The sequence below is a fragment of the Genypterus blacodes genome, unplaced genomic scaffold, assembly GCF_046128005.1.
Source record: "Genypterus blacodes isolate CSIRO-AG114 ecotype Tasmania unplaced genomic scaffold, CSIRO-AGI_Gbla_v1 ptg000001l_1, whole genome shotgun sequence".
Lineage (NCBI taxonomy): Eukaryota > Metazoa > Chordata > Actinopteri > Ophidiiformes > Ophidiidae > Genypterus > Genypterus blacodes.
This window is the reverse complement of record NW_027466815.1, coordinates 162,501-182,519: the sequence shown is the minus strand read 5'-3', so window position 1 is coordinate 182,519 and position 20,019 is coordinate 162,501. Positions and strand designations below refer to the sequence as shown.

Sequence of the window (20,019 nt, the reverse complement as noted above, 5' to 3'; positions counted from 1 at the left end):
TTCTTCCTCTTCCTCTCCCCCAAGCTGCCTGCAGGTCAGGTTGTAGTAGGAAGAGACTCTGGATGCTCCTCAGATTACAGAAGACTCTATGCCGAGTCTCATTCTGTCTTGACGACCCAGATGTTTCTCCATTAATCTTTACCTCTGGATGTCTCCTGCTTACCTGCTTAACTGACCCACAAGCCACCTATGTTACCTGTTCAATCACTTGATGAAGTAGTTGAGTGGTAAGTAATTAAATCTGGGCACCAATAGATGTGGAGGATTGTTATACACAAAAAGTCCTATTTTTTACAGTGAATATGCTGCAGTTTGTCTCACCAGCAGCTGCTCTTCTGCTTCTGTCTCTGACATGATCACTGCCATCAACATCCAAACAGCCACAGCAGCAGGTGGAGACTGGACAAGGTGGAGGTGAGGATGGACAGATGAAACCATGTGCTGAGTGATGGAGAGAGAGAGGGAGAGGGAGAGAGAGAGGGGGGAGAGAGGCGTACAGTAAGAGAGGAGAGGAAGGGCTTGTCACTTATTCAGCAGAGGGGAGCAGACACCCAACTGGGTCACCGTCCTGATAATGAAACTGTGGTCAGATCTGACAGGACTCACTTAAAGATTGCCTTTAGGTTTATTTATAATTTTCTTTTTTTAATTTTCTAATTGGAAAAGGTTTGAAAATGATGTTGTTTGAATAAGAATGCTTTAAAATGAATGACATATTTTATTGCAATATTCTTTTACTCTGGGCTTTAGGCAAATTCATTGTCAGAATAAATTTCCATATGCTGTCTGAAGTTCAGGGCAACATATTTGATACGCTCCCTTTCTCCCCTTAAGTTTGAATCTTCGTGCTCTTCCTCCTCTCCTATCATCCTATCTCCTCTCTCCTCCTCCTGTCTCCTCTCTTTCTCCTTGAGGACTTTCCTCAACACTTCCCAGTAACTAGGTCAAGGTTGTGCATCTACACACACACACACGCACGCACACACACACACACACACACACACACACACACACACACACACACACACACAGGGTCAATAGCAGCATGTGTCCTCAGGGCTCTGATAGGAGTCATGTGACAGCGTTTATCAAAGAACGTGACTAGAACATTGAATTGACAAGAGTTCCCATTCTCGACACATTCTTGGTCATTTGACTTGTGAACACACAGATCTTCTACTGCAGTCTGAACCTGCGTCCAGCCGGCGGACTGGATAGATGAGGTAGCACTCACACACAGACACAGACACACACAGACACACACACACACACACACACACACACACACACACACACACACACACACACGTTCAGCGTTGTCTTAATCTGGTTATGCTCACCTATTATGTCCAGCTTGTTACCATGACATCCATACTGTTTCTCATGTGTCGTTCAGATGTGAGCTTCCTGTCCTAACATTGCTCCTTTTCACTCCCTGCTTGTTCTTCTTGAGGGTCTTTTATACACAAATAAATGCCAATTGTATGGATTCTAATGCTTTTATTGAGGAGATTCCAGTGCTGACTGCTGTTTAGCGAGCGTGTCCCCGGCCCGGCACAGGCACATGTTTCAAATAGTTTTAGACACGCCAGAACCCAAAGCCCCACATACCAAGCTGCTCAGAGAATCACAGCCCTCTTACTGTTCCTCCACTCACAGTATTGATCACAGCACCTCTCACTCTTTAGCATCTACAGATCTGACAGCCCTGGGCTTTCTGATCAACCATTCCAGAATAAAACAGAAGTAATAGTCAAGAATCATTTTGAACAGAGGTTTTTCGTTTTGTATACCAGCAGGGGACGCTTCAGGGACCACTTCTGGCCCACCTACCATAGGTTGAAAACCACCTATATCTTACATAGTAGAGGCAGCACATGATCAGCACCTGCAATCCCAACACCGGCCTGAGGAGGAGTTTCATATTTAATATGTCAGTGGGATTAAATTACAAATAGGCTTGGTGTAATATCCCTCCATACACACGCACACACCGTCCCCGTACAATAAAACAATAAACTGTAAGCCCTTTAATCTAACAATGACACACACACACACACACACACACACAATTTTGGAGTCTTAAATGTAGCTCCTCCATCCACCAGCTGCTAAAAGCTTCTATTGATCTTTCTTTCTCTATTTTTCTTAAGAGTCTGTTTCACGCTTTGTTTCATGAGTTCTAACAATATACAGGATACACAAATACTCTATACATATAGATCTATACATAACTGATACAATGCTATTATTTAATACACTTCATGACTTCAAACTAACTTGCTGCTCATGTGTGCCATATGTGGTCATATGGCACAAAGTCACAAGGTATGATAATGTTAGCATACCACTGAGAACATGCAACACACACACACACACACACACACACACACACACACAAGCCAAAGCCCCTCCAGACTCTGCAGCAGCTCAACCTACTGGCGGACTGGCAAAACACACACACACACACACACACACACACACACACACACACACACACACACACACACACACACACACACACACACACACACACACACACACACACACACACCTTCCCTTCTGTTTCCCACAGCTCTTGGTTTATCTTTGTAGGTTATCTTTGGTTTCAGCTGCTGGCCTGAGAAGATTCGCTGTGCATGACAACCAGTGAAGAAGTGTTCAAGCAGGTCACTGTGACAAATATCAGTCATTACACGCATTTAAAAGCCCTGGTGCGTATCCGGTTGAGTTCAAGAGCTGCAGCAAAGCGAACGAAAACACAGATAAACTACAACATCCATGCCAGACTGTCTGCTGGAGGAGCTGGACTGTACCGAGTCAGAGTTGAGGGGAATTAACGAAAAACAAACCGAATAATACTGGAAGTAAATTAGTCACCTTCAAAATAAAAGCGGGAAATTCATCACGACTGGTAAAGAAAAGGTGGGTTCATGTTTAAGGCACTTTTTAAATCGTCATTAGGATTATTAAGTTTAATAAGAGTGTTAATGATGATAGGCTTGTTGTTGTTGATGATAATGATGATCAGTCACCCAAAGAGAAACACTTGGCAAGACCTGTCATATGTTATGATTGGAAGCTTGATCGATTTATTGCGTCACGTCTCGACACTGCCGCGTCAAAGTTCAAATATTGACATTTATTTTGAAACATTTACCGGATGGCTCCTGTGTTATTTGGACCTAACTTGTTGCTGGTCCGTGTCCGCAGAGTTCCCGGGCCGCTGGATGATGGCGTTGCCGTGGTTGCTGCTGCTCGAGTTGGCTCTTTACGCCAGCTGCTTCGTGTGTGGGATCGTGACCGCCGCCTCCCTGACCATCGTGCAGGTACGAGTTTACTACACAACACAACACAACACAAGACAACTCATCACTTCGCGTGTTCCTGTTTTTCTCCTTTCTTCAGGGTAAAAAGGCAAGGAAGTTAGTTGCATATTTATCAATGAGTCGTACAGAAGGAGAGAGCAGGTTTAGAAAGATAAAGGTTTGATTTATTATTGATGTATTTAGGTTTATTTCATTTATAGTCTAAGTATGTTACATCTACAACTTTTATGGTCCTTTGAGAGGATTCCTTCGATATTTACTTCATTCTTTTATAGAATTAATTTCACTTTAGTCCATTTGGCCCTTTAGTCCAGGCTTTTATTGTTTCATTTTGTGCATTTGTTGACTTCTAAAGTGAGCGATGTGAAAGTGCGCTTGCGGACGTGCGTGCCTGCGCGCACATATTAACCGAGTCATGCGCGTGTTAGTGTGTGTGTGTGTTCGTCATGTGACCAAGTTTTCCTCGCGCTCCATTATTGAAGTCAGATGCTGCGTGTGTGAAGGGGAGGAGAGGAAAGATTAGTGTGAGGAGCTCAGCTACTGTAACGGAGTAGCGGCAGCAGTAACAGAAATGAAGCGAAGAGGAAGGAAGGAAAGAAAGAAAGAAAGAAAGAAAGAAAGAAAGAAAGAAAGAAAGAAAGTAATGATGTGGGGATCTAATGGAGGAAAGCAGGAAAAGAGGAAGAGGTGGGAAAAGTAAAGTGAAAGTAGAGTGGAACAAACAGACGGAGCAATAAGGAAAAGCCTGGGCACAGAGGGAAGTGAGGAATGAAATATGGAAAGGTTTAAAGAAAGAATAAAAGGAAGGAAGAGAAAGAAAGAAGAGGAAATAAGGGAGAGAGAAAATGAGAATAAAGAGATGGTGGATGATGGAATGAATGAAGGGACAGAAAAAAGGAAGAAGGGAAAGACGGGAAGACGGCTCCTTATAACACACACACATGCACACACGTAGTCAAGTCTACTGAGACAGAACCACTTAAGTAAAACAGCATCACCTCAAAATTTACACTTAACTACAGGAATGAGTCACTCTCTACCACGTGTGTTAGTGTGTGTGTGTGTGTGTGTGTGTGTCATGAGCCAAATGAGGCGACTGAACACCTCTCTCTCTCTCTCTCTCTCTGCCTGTCTCAGGGTAATCTGGGAGGTGTGTGTGTGTTGTATGCCCTGGTGAGCTACAGCCTAACAGACGGCCTGATTGGAGTGGAGTCGTCCAGCCCCCCGTCTGTGTGTTACTTTGTCTCCTCCGTCTCCGTGCTGGTGGCCGTGGTGTGTTTCTCTCTGTCGCTCTACTGGCTCTACACCTTCTGCTTCGACGGAGAGTTCAGAAGGTGAGGACACTTGAACACTGTGAGAGACAAACATGGTGGTGGAAACGATCACACACACACACACACACACTCTCTCTCTCTCTCTCCACAGGGAGCGTATGTGGATGAACCTGACCCTGGGTGTGTGCGGCGTCTTCCTCTTCTTCCTGCTCATCACGGGGTGCATGCTGAAGATTGGACGCGACTCGCTCTGCACCTCCATCATACACACCGTTTCCAACATTACCAGGTGGATTGGACACACACACACACACACACACACACACACAGCCACCAAATGCCAAACATCTACATGAGTCACTAATGAAACTAAACACTCACTTTCTCTCTGTTGGATCAAACTTGACTTGCAGTTTCTTTCTCTTTCTCTTTTCTTATTCATATTCCTTTTGTGAAGTATTCAAGCAGATTCTTGTCCCTGACAGGTCAAACCTAACCCCCAGCATGTATAGAGCTCATAACGATGCTCTATATGTGCCAGAGCTCCGAAGAGAAAGTAAGGAAAAGCGAAGCATCTGATGTTCTGCCTCCATTAGCTTGTAATTGCTCGATTTGTAACCTCGATGTTATTTCAGTAAGTTGTGCTTTGTGTCACGGTTGATCCTCTGTGAAATCAGAGTCACCTGCTGCTCTGTCAGCTGACTTCACGGCCCTCTGCTCTATCTAACTGCATTCTCCCTGCTTACAACCGCTCTGTCTATTCATACACAACATCTGGACACATAGAGACACCAAGTGCTACAGGAGAACTGGGGCGCAGGTCAAAGGTCTGACTTGTATTTTGTGTGTGTGCAGATGTGATGAGGCACAGACGAGAAAGTGGGCGAGTCCACTTAAAGGAGATCGTTTCTACAGCAACCTTCACAAAGCCGAGGTCAGCAGTAGAGCCGCTCTCCTCTGCAGACCAGCGTGGATCGCACACACACACACACACACACACACACACACACACACACACCAAAGATTGTGTTTCACGTGTTGCAAAATCTCTTGTGTCCCCATCAGACGGCAGTGTGGGTGAACTTCTTCTTCTGGCTCATCATCGGTGTGATGCTCTTCATGCAGCGGCGTCAGGGCGCCGGGTCGAAAGCGGCCGGAGTGTACGGGGGGCCGGCCGGGGGGGTCTTCGGCGATCCGGGGGTGACGGCTGCGGAGACCGAGCCCTTTTTCAACCGTCCTGCAGCTAGGCCAAATTGAAGAGAAACTTACAAACACACACACAAAACATGTATGTGAGTACATGTGGGGAAAGTGTGACACAGATCAGAAGAGGAACCACTCGTTGGGTTTCTCTCTGCTTTGTATTGAGCACAACCATTCTTTCTTTATTAGTTTGTTCCGGGCCATAATCAATAGAAGCCCTTCTGTCCTGCACCCAGCCTCAGAATCTGTTTACATAATGAGGACATGTGACCATGTTCATGTTTATTGTAGACATTTAATTTGTAGTGAAGTGTGAGTGACAGGTGGGAATCTGCTGCCTAATCTGAATCCAAAACACGTTTGCCTGAAGTCTTTTTCTCTTCTTTTCTGAAAAGGACATTTAAGTTTTGGACATTTGAATGCAGTCTGTGCCTCCACATGATGACTTTGTTTTTATTTATAACACATGTGATGAAACACCGGGGGATTGAGTTTAGTTTTCCATGATTCCTGACATGTCAGTCTAGCTCTTCTAGCAGAATGAACACGTGCTCTAAAGTCTAAAGGGCTGTAAGTCCAGAACCAAAGCACCTACATGTTTGTCTGAAGGTCACTGGACACAAACTGTATCACTTTTTGAACCCAATAAACCAAAGAGTTTAAATACAATGACAACAACGTCAACTTCCCTTGTTGCCTCTCCTGATTGACCTCAACAGGCTCAGCATGTTTGGCCCCCCTGTATTTGCTTGGCTATACTTCCCTCTGCTGGTTTGACACGGGTACTGCGGTGATGACATTCAGTATAAAGCTGTATGCTTCAAAACAAAACCTCAATTGCTTAACCGAGGCAGCAAGGAGACACCAAAGCATCTCCATAGCAACTGCGAAGAACTGAAACGCACCAATGTACTGAACAATCGTGTCTCTGAAGTCTTTATCGAGAAGGAGGATGGACTTTGTCTTCACATAATGAGCAGCTGTGGTGAGTTTGATGGTTTTTTTCATGCATCATGTCTGTGAAGGTTCTCAGTCATGCAGGTCGTTCATCTTAGGCAGCTGGACTTCCTGTTTCATGTCGCTTTACAAGCCAGACCCAGCGCGAGGTGGGGTCTAAAGGGGGCTCAGTATTTAGTTCTACTTGTTGCCCCCTCTATTTAAGCTTTATGTATAGAAAAATAGCAAAAACAACACAATTATTGGCTGAGATCCATGTGATGATGACTCAGCTGTTGTTTCAGCACCATGGACAGAGCTGTTTGTTGTGTCTATAGGGACTGAAATGGAAAAGACAAAGAAAAACAAAAAGAGGAGAACTAAAACAATAAAGAGAAGCAGGTTGTGTGATGTGGGCCGACACACACATCACTGTATGTGTGTGTGTATTCTCCTCTTCTGTATTCTGTGTTTAATCCTCGTGTGTATCCACATCATTTCATATGGAAGGTTTCCAGATTTCTGATTTTCCATTGTTCCACTCAACACAAATGGAATTAAAATAAAACATGAATGTGGTTTGAGAACATTAGAACTGTTCTCTTATAAACACAAGGCTCTCCTCGTCCCACGGTTTCGTAATTTCCAGGGGGATGAGGAGACGATGTGTTACTGTCATTACAATCCTGTTTCCTATTGCATCGACCTTTGGAGAATGTTCTTCCTCCATTTAACACTCAACATAATGAACACTATCATGTCTAAAAGAGTAAAAAGGTGTGTTAGGGCTGTAATGAAACATCCCTGCCATGATTCCAGCCAGAGAGCTTTGTTTCCTGTCATCTCTGTGTTGTCCGCTTCTGATTGCAGGCACAAGAAAAGCACAAACGAACTTAAAAACAACAGCCAAGGTGGTGCTTCTCTGGCAGAGTTAAACAATGATTCCAGTATCATATTAGAATATAATATCACAATATGATGAAGAAAAGGTCTCGTGCACCTGAGGCGTTCAGTATCTCCAGAGTCCATGTGACATCTTTAGTTTGTTGTCCCGATGTCCACAGGTGAGGACGGTCCTCGGGTCTGTGCTTGCACCATTACATCTCCTTTTCTTCATCAGTGGTGTGTACTCTTGTCAGCTACTTCCTCACTTTACGCTGTCTGTTCTAAAACCTTTCAGCATCGCCAATGCCCAGATTCGTGATGGGGATGATGTAATATCCATCCCCGGCGTAGGTACCGGCAGATATCACGTTGTTCCACATTCTGGCAGCGTGATTCAGTATCAAGTCTGGAGCGCTGAAGTGCCAGCGTGTGTAGCAGAAGTGTAGCCGGGAGTTCATTAACGTCGTGGCCTCTGTGGCGACCCACTCCAGGAACTGGCTCACGATCTTCGTCTCTCTGGCGAACCATTTAGTTGGGAGAGAGTTGCACAGAGTGTGTAGGATGTCCTCCTTCCTCACTCGGTACACACGTTTCCGGTTGACTTTGGACCTGGTGTAAAGGATCCTCATACACACTGAGGCCGTCGCTACAACAAATTCTTTACAGATGGATGATGGCAGATCCATAGTGAGAGGCAAGATGGTGGCCACCCACGCCTGATCGTTCACCAGCCTCTGGAGAAACAGACGCAATCTTCTCCGGAGCTTCTTCGCTCTTCGGGGAACCTTCAGGTAAATGGTCCGCAGGTTCTGAGCTTCTAGTATCTCATCCATGTTGTCACTCTGAAACCTCTGCCTGATGCTCCTCTAATCTGTTTTTTAATCCGACGTGACTTCATCATTCCCGCGGCCGTCTGAAGCCGTCATAGTGCCGCTCTGAAGCTGCAGCCTGACCTGACGCGCCTCAAAACTCTCTATGACCACGTGACGTCATCGCCGCCGTCTGAAACCGTCTCTTTCTGAATTCAGCTTTAAAACAAATGATGCCAGTACAAGTTGGGTTTCGTTAGTTGGTGAATTCAGAGGTTGACAGACTTCTTTTAATGACATCATGTGCTTACCAGCCTCCTCCGTATCTCCTCCTGACGTGATGTTAACAGTATTTCACATTATTTCACTATCTCACCTGTATCGCTCTTTTTCTTTCTTCCGTCTTTAACTTCCGCCTCTAACTCTCTCACCTGTCTGCGTGTAAAGTCGCAATGTTTGCCGCCAAAATGTACAAACCTGATTGGCTGAACAGTATCGAGTAGGATTGCGTAACTCGCCTGTAATTGGTCTGTGCGTTTTCCTCGCTAAACAATTACCGTAAAAACCAGAAAAGCGGCGCCAGTCATAATAGAGGAGCCCCTTCTTTTAAACCATAGCCTTATCAAAACGTCACATGTTAAAACTTTCAAACCATTTTATACACATTCATCAGACTGAACGCACAATTTGACATTGACATATATGAAGTAAATGATCTAGATTATGCAATTATAAACCATTTAGCCGTGGTGGGTAACTTGATGATGGAGGGAGGCTCAGGGGCTCACGCCACAATAAAAGCCCAATACCAAGTTCTGGCAAAATAATGGAGAAAAGATCCAAACCGTTTTCATTCTGTGGATGTCTAATGCTTGAACTGAGCACATTTCTATCCCAAGCAAGGCCATAGGTATTTATTTACCTTTGCACTTTGGTCGTTCGCCGTCCAGCAGATGAAGCTGAAGACAATACAAAACTAAATTACAACAAATCATTCATGGGGAACAATAATACATCACCTATCAACACACACTATAACGTCTAACACACACACACACGCACACTTTTCCTGCATGTATGCCCTCAGCAGCAACACTCAGTCATTCATTCACATAGAATGAAGTCAAGTACATCTGACATTGGAACACTACTCTGTTTTTTTTTACCTCAATGCAAATAAATACGTATACACTCACTTTGGCTCATCGTTTAAGTGTTTACTAACGTAGCGACTGTGAGCCGCAGAGTCACACCAACAACCCTGGACATGATGACAACAGGAAGAGATTCAACTAAAAGCTATGACAGTTAAACACCAGCCTGACCTTCCAGATCTGTGTGGGTCAGACTGGTCAGTGTGCATGGGCTCCTCTATGAAATGTGATGAGGATGGAGATAACACACACACACACACACACACACAAACACAAACACATACCCGGATATGCTGGCATGTATACACACAAACACACAACTGGCTTATCTGTAAAACAACATGTAAGGAGTGCAGTCACTTCCCAGGGATAGAATCTAGATGTCTGGGAATGAAACCGATGTCACATTTACTGTTCAATTACTGGCTGGACTAGTATGTTTATATTTTTTAGTGTTTATATGTTTAATATGCTAATTTAATCCCCATCCATCCATCGGTAAGATCTTTACACCTGCAGAGAATCTCAGGGTTGTGGAAGCGATGGCAGCATCGACTGAGAGGCCGAGGGGAAACATCTCAGCATGAATGTGTGATAATGACATCCAAGCCTTCACATCCACCTGCACACACACAGCACAACACAGCAGAAACCACATTCTTATAAAACAACAGTGAAGTTTGGTGTGGTGACCTATTAACTAACAGTTTAAGATTGTGTGGGCGTAAACACGACGGAAGTTACTTCATCACCTTAAAGTTAACTGGAGCGTGTGTGTGCGTGTGTGTGCGTGGGTGTGCGTGTGTTTGTGTGGGCGTGCTGAGCCTGTGCGTGCCATTGGCTGCACGCTGAGTCACTTAACGCTGCGTAATTACGCAATGCGCGCTCGGAAAGCTTTGGCCCAGCTCCGGAGTTTGGTCCTCCCTCCCTCAGCCTCAGTCAGGCTCAGCAGCTCTGAGGCTCGTGTCTGCCGCGCAGTGACGCGCATGTGCCGAGACACAAAACAAGGAAACCCCCGAGGCCAAGAGACGCGACGTGACGTGAGGCCCCTTTAAATCCACGCTGCCTCCGTGTCGCTGTGCCAAGAGAGAGAAAGAGAGAAGGAGAGCTCCCGGTAAACAACCACAACAACAACAACAACAACAACACCGCGCTCACAAGCCACTTTGAGCGGGTTCAGCTCTCTACTGCGGCCTCGATCACGGAGCGGTGAGAGAGTGTTCATCTGTTTATTAGAGATAAAGCGATCTGTTCACGTTTAAGGTTTAAGAGAGACGCGTTACAAGAGTTGTATGTGTGGATCGATCGAGCCGGTGGCGCGTTGTTGCTGCTGTAACGTTCCGTTCATTCACCTGTTAGTTTGAACGTTAGAATGAATCGCTAATGTCCGCCAATAGAGCAAAAGTGTGTGTGAGCGCTCAGTCCGCTCTCAGGGTTGTTGTCTTACATTAATCTATTTCCTTTCATTCACATGATTCGGGCACTTGTTTGTGTTGATTCACAGCAGTTTGTTTGCTTTCCTACGCAGCTTTCCTACTGAGAGCCATTGCGGAAGTGAGAGGATTCCATTTACTCGTAACTCGGCCTGTGCTGACATCTAGTGGCCATTAAGGAGAAGGCAGCGCCTCCTGAGCAGAGATGTACGGAGCTTCAGGCATCCCCGAGCTGATCCCACCCGCCGGGCCTCCCCGGCAGCCCGGGCCGGCCGGACAGTTCAACCCGGGACACCCGCAGGTCAACGGACACGGCGGCGGGGCGAACCCGCAGAGACTCGGCCAGCGGGCCCCCAAACTCGGGCAGATTGGGCGCTCCAAGAAAGGTGAGGAGAGAAAATGGCCTGATGGTGAACTAAACACAAAAATACAATGAGTGAGGGAAGAGAAGATGGCGTGTGTTTAAAGTAAGTAGGTGTGTTTGAGTTCAGCATTCTGGACCTGCTCAGTGTGGGAAAGGGCCTTCAGATCACTTTAGTTGTGATTTACAGCTTTATAAATAAAGTTAAATTGAATTGAACTGAATTTAAATCCTATTATGATTATGTTGGTTTAACCTTGAAGCCTTATACTTCTTATACCCATGGAACAAAGATAATGTATTTAGAAGTTTAGTGTCATAATGTCATTTAATTGATTATTATGTTTAATCCCAGTGATTTAAAAACACTTGTGTGGTGCTAGTTTGTATGAATATCTTTTTATTATTGAATATTATAAACCAATGTACAGAGTTTGCAGAGCCTAAGCGCATTATGAAAGTGAAATGGGGATGAAATTGTGACTATTAATCTGAAATTCTATTAAAAGATGAAAGACTGAATGGACACCATGTAAACATTATTGGTCCTGAAGCAGAGACGCCTTTAGTTATTGTGATTGTGGTTGCTATGGTTTCTCTGCGTGTTCTAAGCATCCTGTTTGAGTTCAGTCTCATACTTGGAAACTGTGTCAGTGTACAGATAACCCCTGACCTTTGACCCTTTCCTTTCTAGTGGACTTGGACGATGAAGATTTGGATGACATCATGAACAACAACGGGCAGTGTCCTGTGTCCCTGTCGCCCATCTCCTAAACTTCACCAAGAAGTGCCAACCACCCCCATTGGGACGCCAAAATTTTTCCATTTCAGAGATTGGGCCTTGATCAAGTGCCCTGCTGAAGCTTCTGACGGCTCAACGCAGCCCAAAGACGGCGACGTTACCGCCAGCTGACGCCTGCTGTAAATAGTTTTGATTTTAACTTGCCTTTCAGTGAGACTGTGAATGAATTGCATAGCATCGACCTCTGTACCACTGTAGGTAGACGACTACCGGCAGCAAAACAGATTTGAAGAAATCGTCTGTATTTTCCAAGGCTTCTTATAAAGGGCTACGTGTGTGAGGTCGCCCTGAGCAGCTGGTCAGTGGACGGCTGTGTGAAGGAGCCCGAGGCCTGTCGGTGTGTATCGCACAGGTGAAACAGGAAGCTAATTGTTCTCTACTTTCACAATGATGCAAGTACCACTAAAGCTCGCTATTTTGGAAACACTTTAATTTAAAAAAACTACTGCTAATTATTTATTGTTGAAATGAAAAAGAAACACTTGAATGTGTAATTCTGGCTTACATACATAGGTGTTTGTTTTTGTACCTCTTTCTGAATGATGTGATATCTTTCTCTCCTCGTTAACTGAGACTTTATGTCATGGTGCACTTTTTTGGAATGCTTGTCATGTGCAGTGATGTTGCAGAATTCTATGCATGGAGTCTGTTCAAACAACTGTATCCTGTGATTAAAGGGCTATGCTGTAGTATTTCAACCCACCGTTATGCTCTTCACATGTCGGGCCGACTCGACATTTTTTCCGCCTCACAGGTGGCTTGAGTAGCGGACTCAGCAGGAAAAAACGAAAACATAAACAAAACCAGATATCTATTTTTGAAGAGGCGGAGGTTTTACAGCCAGATGAATGTTTTTATCAACAAAAAACACTGACGTCATGTCTAGTATTTAGTTTTGTTGTAGACTGAGTGACGCTTAGTCTTTTAAGGTGGACTATTTAAACATGTCATTAAGGTGGTCAAAACAAATGACAGCCTGAGATTAGGTCACACTGTTGAGACAATCTTACACTTGTGTATTTGTGGATAACTTGGGCTTTCAGACTTTGGAGTGTGACAGTATCCAAAGATTCATGATGTCATGTTACATTGTTGGCTGTGAAAGTGTTACTAGTTGATTTTGTTTTTGTTTTGCACCCTAGAAGCGTCTGCATTTCACAGCTCCTTCTCTGACTCAGAGATCGTTGTTTGGGTTGTGGTTTCCATTTGCATGGAAATGACTCAACGTTTCAAAATGCATCTTGGGAAATAAAAAGATGATTCTTTGTGGATTTTTTTGGGGGAAGTTCATTGAATTTACACGCACATTGTATGATCCAACAATCCTCTGATTTCACTACTTTGGACTGTTATAAACTGGAAATCAGATGTTTAAAAAAAAGCGGAAAAAAGCAAATCTCACTGTACAGTTCAGTCCCAGCTTTACTTTACTAGTAACTTTACTATTTTTCACCCATTATTATTCAAATAACCTGCTGACATAATGACTGAAAACCTAAACTCCACTTTCCATTCTTCAAAATGACTTAATCATCACACAGTGAACAATGTTGCAATGTTTTTATGATTAAGTCCTACTGGAAACATGTTAAAAAATGTGTTGCAGTTGCTTTCATTTCATCACAAAGTACATAAAATATACAATTATGGTATTTAAAAAAAACAACAACATTGCTTTTTTATGACTCAATAAAAATAAAGGTTCCCACCTGTCACAGCTAGAACAGAGCCACACAAGGCTAATCTACAACCCATCACACACTCCTCTGTCAGATCAAAACCAATGGCACCAGACTCAAAATGTTCCTGGTTGACATTGAGTCTATTAGAGTGATTGTGGCACAGTGATTCCATTAGGAAGTATTTCATATGTGAGCCAGGTTTGTAACAGAGCGGTATGAAGAACTGTTGTGAGTGTTGTAGTAAACGGCCGGCGGTGTGATACAGTCAGCCTACACACTCAGCCTCAGAGTGCGAAGTCACACCCAGCTTATTGTAAGATCTATTTTAGACCCATCAACAGTTAATAGAAACCATCACAGTGACGCCCTGTGAGTCCCTTTGTGATCTACAGAGCTCCTGAGTGGGATCATAGGCACCAAACTGGAATTGATTACTTTCAATTACATGGCAAACGCTAATAGATACGGTTTCAAACATGCAGGTGCGAGTATTGGCCTTGATCCACCATTAAAGGCCACAACACAAGAGGTTACACCCTAAGGACGTGTCAGGGGATCCAATTATAATCTATTTGCGAAGCCCACTTGTAAACAATTGTGGAATGTTTGGATGGAGTGAGGGACATAATTCATGAGATGATTGAGAGTAGCGTATCATAATGGAGGGGTTATCGAAGGACTGCCTTAGAATAGAAAATCCCTTTACAGTAATGCTTTGCCTTAAGAAGTCATAACTGCTCATACAATCTGAGGTTTGCTCATCATTCTTCAGTTGGACTCAGCAGCAGGAAGGGGGCGCTCTCAGACGTACTCCTTGGTGCTGCTGGTGGGGCCGGAGCGTGACGAGGCCATGGACGGGTACTTGGAGACCTGCTTCTTCCTTGGACAGGATGCGGCTAACATGGCGCCGCCCAGCAGGTCTAAGAGGGAGCCGCCCCACGCGATGAAGATGGCGGCGCCGAACTCAAACCTGGAGAGGACATTTAAAAGAAATGGTTGAAGATCATTTTCAGTTTCTGATTTATGAATGTGTGTTGTTGTTATTTGTTGTGTTCCATTCTGGAGGATATGCAAATGAATGAGCTGACTTTCAAAGATTTAACTGTTGTTTCCTTGTATTTCATTGACATTATTTTGAATCTGCTGAGTAATAGAAACTAAAGTAAAGTAAACAACACTACACAATACGTATTTCACCTAAAAGCAACAGTAGATTCAATTCTGTAAACATAAACATGATGACGTCATTGCTGAAGTCTCATTTCTGGATCTTAATGTAACTTGTGAGTGAGTGATCAGAATAATCTTTCATTATCTATCATATCTGGACCTTCATCATATAGGAACCCTTAAGAAATACTGACTGGTGAAGTTGAATAATGTGATTTTGGAAGACTCACTTGGTGTTGACAGGAGTATACGGATTATAGAAAGCCCGGATGACATTGTGAGCAAACCAGGAGCACGCCACGATGGCACACAGGGCTGAGAAGAGGACAAAGATCAATCAGTACATCAGCACATCATCCAAACCTGAGAGGGTAACACGCCTCCATGGCCGTGACAGTCACCAGGCGCTTGCTTATTGACTCTGACACAATTAGCTTTTAGTGTTTGTGTCCTTTCAGAGCCAGTAAGTCAGCGCTGGCCTCATTCTGTCTAATGACCTCTGCTGGGCCTGAGCACATGAGTGGGAGAAAAGCTTTTTGTCCTGGGGATCAAACCTCCTCCATACACAATGGAGCCGCACAGCTATGCCATAACGAGTTGATGTTTACTGGGTCTTCATGGAATATTACATAACCACGCCTGTGTTTATGTTTATGCTGTAGATCCCAAAGCATAAAGCAGAAACCAGCAAATTCAACAGCATGACTGATATTATATCATATATATGTTGTATTAACTGCATTATGTTGCCAGTGGGTCGTGATAGTGCTTCATTTATGACAGGCCTATAACTTTGACAAAGGTTGACATGGAGTGCACCAGGATGTAGAAGCCTGAAGCCGGATCTATACAATGTATCAGCACACAGCACTCAAATGGATTAGTTGATGATTAAGAATAAAAAAAAAAGGTTATTGGAAGATTTCCAAAATTGAAAATCTAAAAAAATAAAATTACTCTAGAATGTCCTTGAATTCTAGGATTTTTTTCCCCATAAATTCTAAAAAATCCTGTGTATTTTTGATCGACCTCCAGGCATATTTTCCAGAAAGTGTTAGCCATTGAGGGGTGCAACACTTGTTTTCCAGGATACACAGCATCAACATCAACATTCCCTCCTCACCTCCCACTAGTAGGATGATGCCTCCCGTCATGGCTATGCGGGCTTTGCGGAGTTTGTCATTCCCTCCACAGGTGGTGCACTTCATTCCCATGCAGGCCACACCGAGCCCTGCCACGGACACAATAATGCCAACTATCATCAAGCCTCGAGTGGCCTGGAGGGAACCTGTGGGAGGCAAACATGAGTAAGTGTGAGACGGGGGGGATTGTGGGAGAAGGCAACAGGAAGAATTTTGTGGTGAGCCTTTTGTTTCGTGGACTGTGGGAGTTTGCGTACTTCATGCAACCTTACACATGTGGGTGCTCAGACTGGAAATGATAAAGACTCTCCATTAAAGTGGCCTCAACCTCAACCGGTCCACAGGTTGTAAATTGCATTCACGTTAGCCTGTCAGGAGACTTTAATGTGCACTTTTCCTGGAAGAGACACCCTGGGATACACATGAACACATACAAACAGAGCCTCTTTCCCTTTCCTCCCATCCGTTGTTGTTTGAGAGGTGGAGGGCTGGTGAAAGGCTACTGTCAGGGTTCTCATCTGTCAGTACCCCTCCCCTCCGGCCTATAAACCTATCACAGGGTGAACCCCCCTCTTTGTGTCACTCCCCCTCTATCCACTTAGAACCAGTCTGTGCCAGTCTAGGCCATCCCTGCTCTGCCCAAACAAACAAACCCCTCCAGCACCATGGGAGGGACGCAGGGATGGGTAGAGAGAGACAGAGGAGAAAAGAGAGTGAACAAAGACAAAAGAGTGGACGGACTGTATAATATAGTGTGGAATGGGAGGAAAGGGGGTGGTTTCAAAATGCACAATCATCCTGCCTTGGATAGTCAATAGTTACTTCATGTCCTGAATCAAGCTGCTGAAACTGGTGCCCAGATAGATAAGATGACGTACAGTACATCACAGAAACAAAGATGGATGGGTTATGGCTATGATTTGGTTAAATATGATAGATATGTTTTAGTGTTTACTTTCTTAGTGTAATATCCAAAATTGCCGTAACCTCATTCATACCATTCATTATGCAGTCTGAAACCAGATACATGATCCATATATGGTCTTGCTTGAACTGGATCTCAGTCACAGTTACCATGTGTAAATGCAATATAAACAGTGAGGTAACATGACAGAAACATCCCACCCAAACACGCTCATCTGTGGAGCAGGGAGGAAACGTAGTCTTTAATAATAACCTAAATACTCACCAAAACCTTTCCTGCACAGCACACATTTGAACAAATTACAATTATATACTTAATAGGTTCATTAATGTGACAACATTAGCTGAATGCAGTGCAGTTATAATAATAAACAACTGCACAGATAATATTAACTTAATTAAGCCGTTAAATAGACTGCCAGTGACATGAAACTCAACATGTGAACCAAAGAAAACTGAATCAATAAAGCATATTTAGTTTGGGGAAGTGCGTGTGTGTGAGTGAGTAGTGGGCTGGGCCCAGAATGTGACAAGGTGTGAACTGTGAATGGAACAAGGTCGCTAAGGAAAGCTGTGAGGAATTCATCTCTCGGCTTTATCTGCATCCCAAGTGTCTCTGCTATGTAGAAGACATCCTACTGTAGTAGCAATGTGCAGGTGGCTGTATCCTGAGGTGTCCTATCAGGGACAACACTGTGCTCCATCAGTGTGGGGGCCACAGCTGGACTGCATAAACTTCAGGAGTGCTCATTGATAACACTAACTATAAGTGACTTGATTTAAAAAACACTATTAGTGGGGAATTCATAAAAAAAACTACTGCAATTCAGAGGTCCTGTGAGAATAGAAGCCATTCTTGTTGTTATTATTACTTCTGAATCTTTGAGAATATAATGAATGATCATCAGAACTTCACAGAGACCAAGATGATGAAGAAATTAACTCAATACTTCACATTCAAGAAAGTAGACACAGTACATGTTTGGGAATGTCACTTGTTACACACATGTTACTTACTGTCCAGCTGCAGGATCGAGTCGTAGATTTTGCATTGGAGCTGTCCGGTGCTTTGGAAGGCGCAGGACATCCACAGCCCCTGGTACATGGCCACCGCTGTGATGATGTTGTCTCCGATGTACGCGGACATCTTCCACTGTGGCAGAATCGTTCCGATAATCAGAGCAGCGACACCGATGAGTGACATGAAAAATCCCAACAGCTGAATACCGGAGTTTGCCATCGCGTCCAAAAAGTCTAACGTCTCTAAACTTCAAAGCAGGTGGATTGAAGTCCTGTGTGCGGGTCCAAGGCGCGCAAACACGCTCGGTGCGTCTCAGGAGCTCCTTTGGTTATTAATAACTTTTGATGTTTGTCGACAAATAACGAAAAGCCGCACACGGTGGCTGTCTGTGTTCTGACTCGTGTATTAGGGGTCCCGGGTATTCAAGTGCGGTGTGATGCTGTGAAGTGGGTGTGTAACTATCAAGCCTGCTGATGCGTGGAGCTGCAGTCCTCTCTCCTAGTGGGGAGCTGCGGCTGGGGGAGTGAAGCCCCCTCCACTGTTTACTTTCATTGCACATTTTAACCCATGATCTTACTTACTTTCTATTGATATCATATATCTGGGGAAATATAATTCCATTAGAACAATAATTTGATTATTCATTTTTGTCATCATCATCATCATCATCATCATCATCATCATCATCATCATCATCATCATCATCATCTCATTTCATCTTGACACACTCGGGTAGAACACTGCACTGGCTTCCAGTAAAATCCAGAATAGAATTCCAAATCCTCCGACTCACTTTCAAAGCTCTTTTGGTCAGAACTTGAGGAAGAACCTTCATTTATCAGGCTCCTCTCTTGTGGAACCATCTCCCAGATCGGGTCCAGGGGGCAGACACCCTGTCTACGTTTAAGAGTAGGCTTAAAACTTTCCTTTTTGATAAAGCTTATAGTCTCTCTCTCTCTCTCTCTCTCTCTCTCTCTCTCTCTCTCTCTCTCTCTCTCTCTCTCTCTCTCTCTCTCTCTCTCTCCCTCTCTATGTCTCTCTATGTCTCTCTATGTCTCTTTTTCTCTACCCGACTGGTCAAGGCAGATGGACGCCCACCTAGAAAGGTACATCTGTCCCATTAGCTGCTGTGATTCTGAGTGGATCATCTGGCAGGAGCTGTAGTAAGTGTTTTTCTAGGCAGGACTTTTCCAGCGCATGAGTGCATCTATCTAGTAACATATGTGTCTGCACACCATTGAGATGACAGGTAAGCGTACATGTTTTTTTTCAGCTACACAATTTCCTTTTCTTACTCTGCCTCTCAATGTTTGTTGGCTCTAAGCTGTAGTCATGGCTACGGTGGCTGGTTACTGTAACGGGGGACTGTAACGGAATTCCTGCTTGGTCTGTGGTGGTTCCTCCCTAGTGACCCCATCCTGTTTCCCGCAGAGTTAGTCTTTGACAGGCGACTCACAGCTTGGTGCCCTTCCCAGCACACTTGAAACAGTGGTTGCAGCCTGCAGTCCCTCAGGCTGCACATGGCTGACACTCCCCCTGGTGGTGAATTTGGTTAGTTGTACAGTTCTTCAACACTCACCCAGAACCTCATGAAGGTATTGACTCTTTTACACTGAGACTGCAAGCATGTTTCCTCAGATTTAAAAGAAGGGTTAGGGTTAGGGTTAGGATTCAAGAGAATTCAAAGAGACAATTAAGCAGAGCTCGTCTTAAGGGAACATGCTTATGGGGAAACAGTTGAGCATGTCCAGTGTTTCACCACTAGAGGGGAGAGAAATCCCAACAACTGCACTGTCAGGCCCACTGCAGTTGTGATCACTTCCTGGGGTGAGTAGAGTTCAATACCAAGCATTGTACCAGTCAGAGGTCAGCTTGTTGCTTCACACTCTGGAAA

The 20,019-nt window shown here is 44.3% G+C and overlaps 2 protein-coding genes across 4 annotated transcripts; one reads left to right on the top strand and one right to left on the bottom strand.

Annotated features, from left to right (window-relative positions):
- The first annotated feature begins 1,183 nt into the window (after positions 1–1,183).
- Positions 1,184–6,484, top strand: tmem179ba (transmembrane protein 179Ba). Of its 3 annotated transcripts, none has more exons than XM_076136871.1 (6): positions 1,184–1,223; positions 3,214–3,329; positions 4,467–4,663; positions 4,755–4,892; positions 5,459–5,537; positions 5,669–6,484. In XM_076136871.1, exons 2-6 carry the CDS (start codon positions 3,231–3,233, stop codon positions 5,858–5,860), a joined length of 705 nt encoding a protein of 234 aa, XP_075992986.1. In that variant the 5' UTR covers positions 1,184–1,223; positions 3,214–3,230; the 3' UTR covers positions 5,861–6,484. The 3 variants fall into 3 exon arrangements, with proteins under 3 accessions (XP_075992986.1, XP_075997168.1, XP_076020780.1); XM_076141053.1 differs by lacking the exon at positions 1,184–1,223 and adding an exon at positions 2,816–2,925; XM_076164665.1 differs by lacking the exon at positions 1,184–1,223 and having other exon boundaries at positions 3,145–3,329.
- An 8,185-nt stretch (positions 6,485–14,669) lies between these two features.
- cldn7a (claudin 7a) lies at positions 14,670–18,344 on the bottom strand. Its single transcript, XM_076141724.1, has 4 exons — positions 18,122–18,344; positions 16,162–16,326; positions 15,269–15,353; positions 14,670–14,838 (listed from the first exon to the last, which is right to left on the bottom strand). Exons 1-4 carry the CDS (start codon positions 18,342–18,344, stop codon positions 14,670–14,672), a joined length of 642 nt encoding a protein of 213 aa, XP_075997839.1.
- Between the last annotated feature and the right edge of the window lie 1,675 nt (positions 18,345–20,019).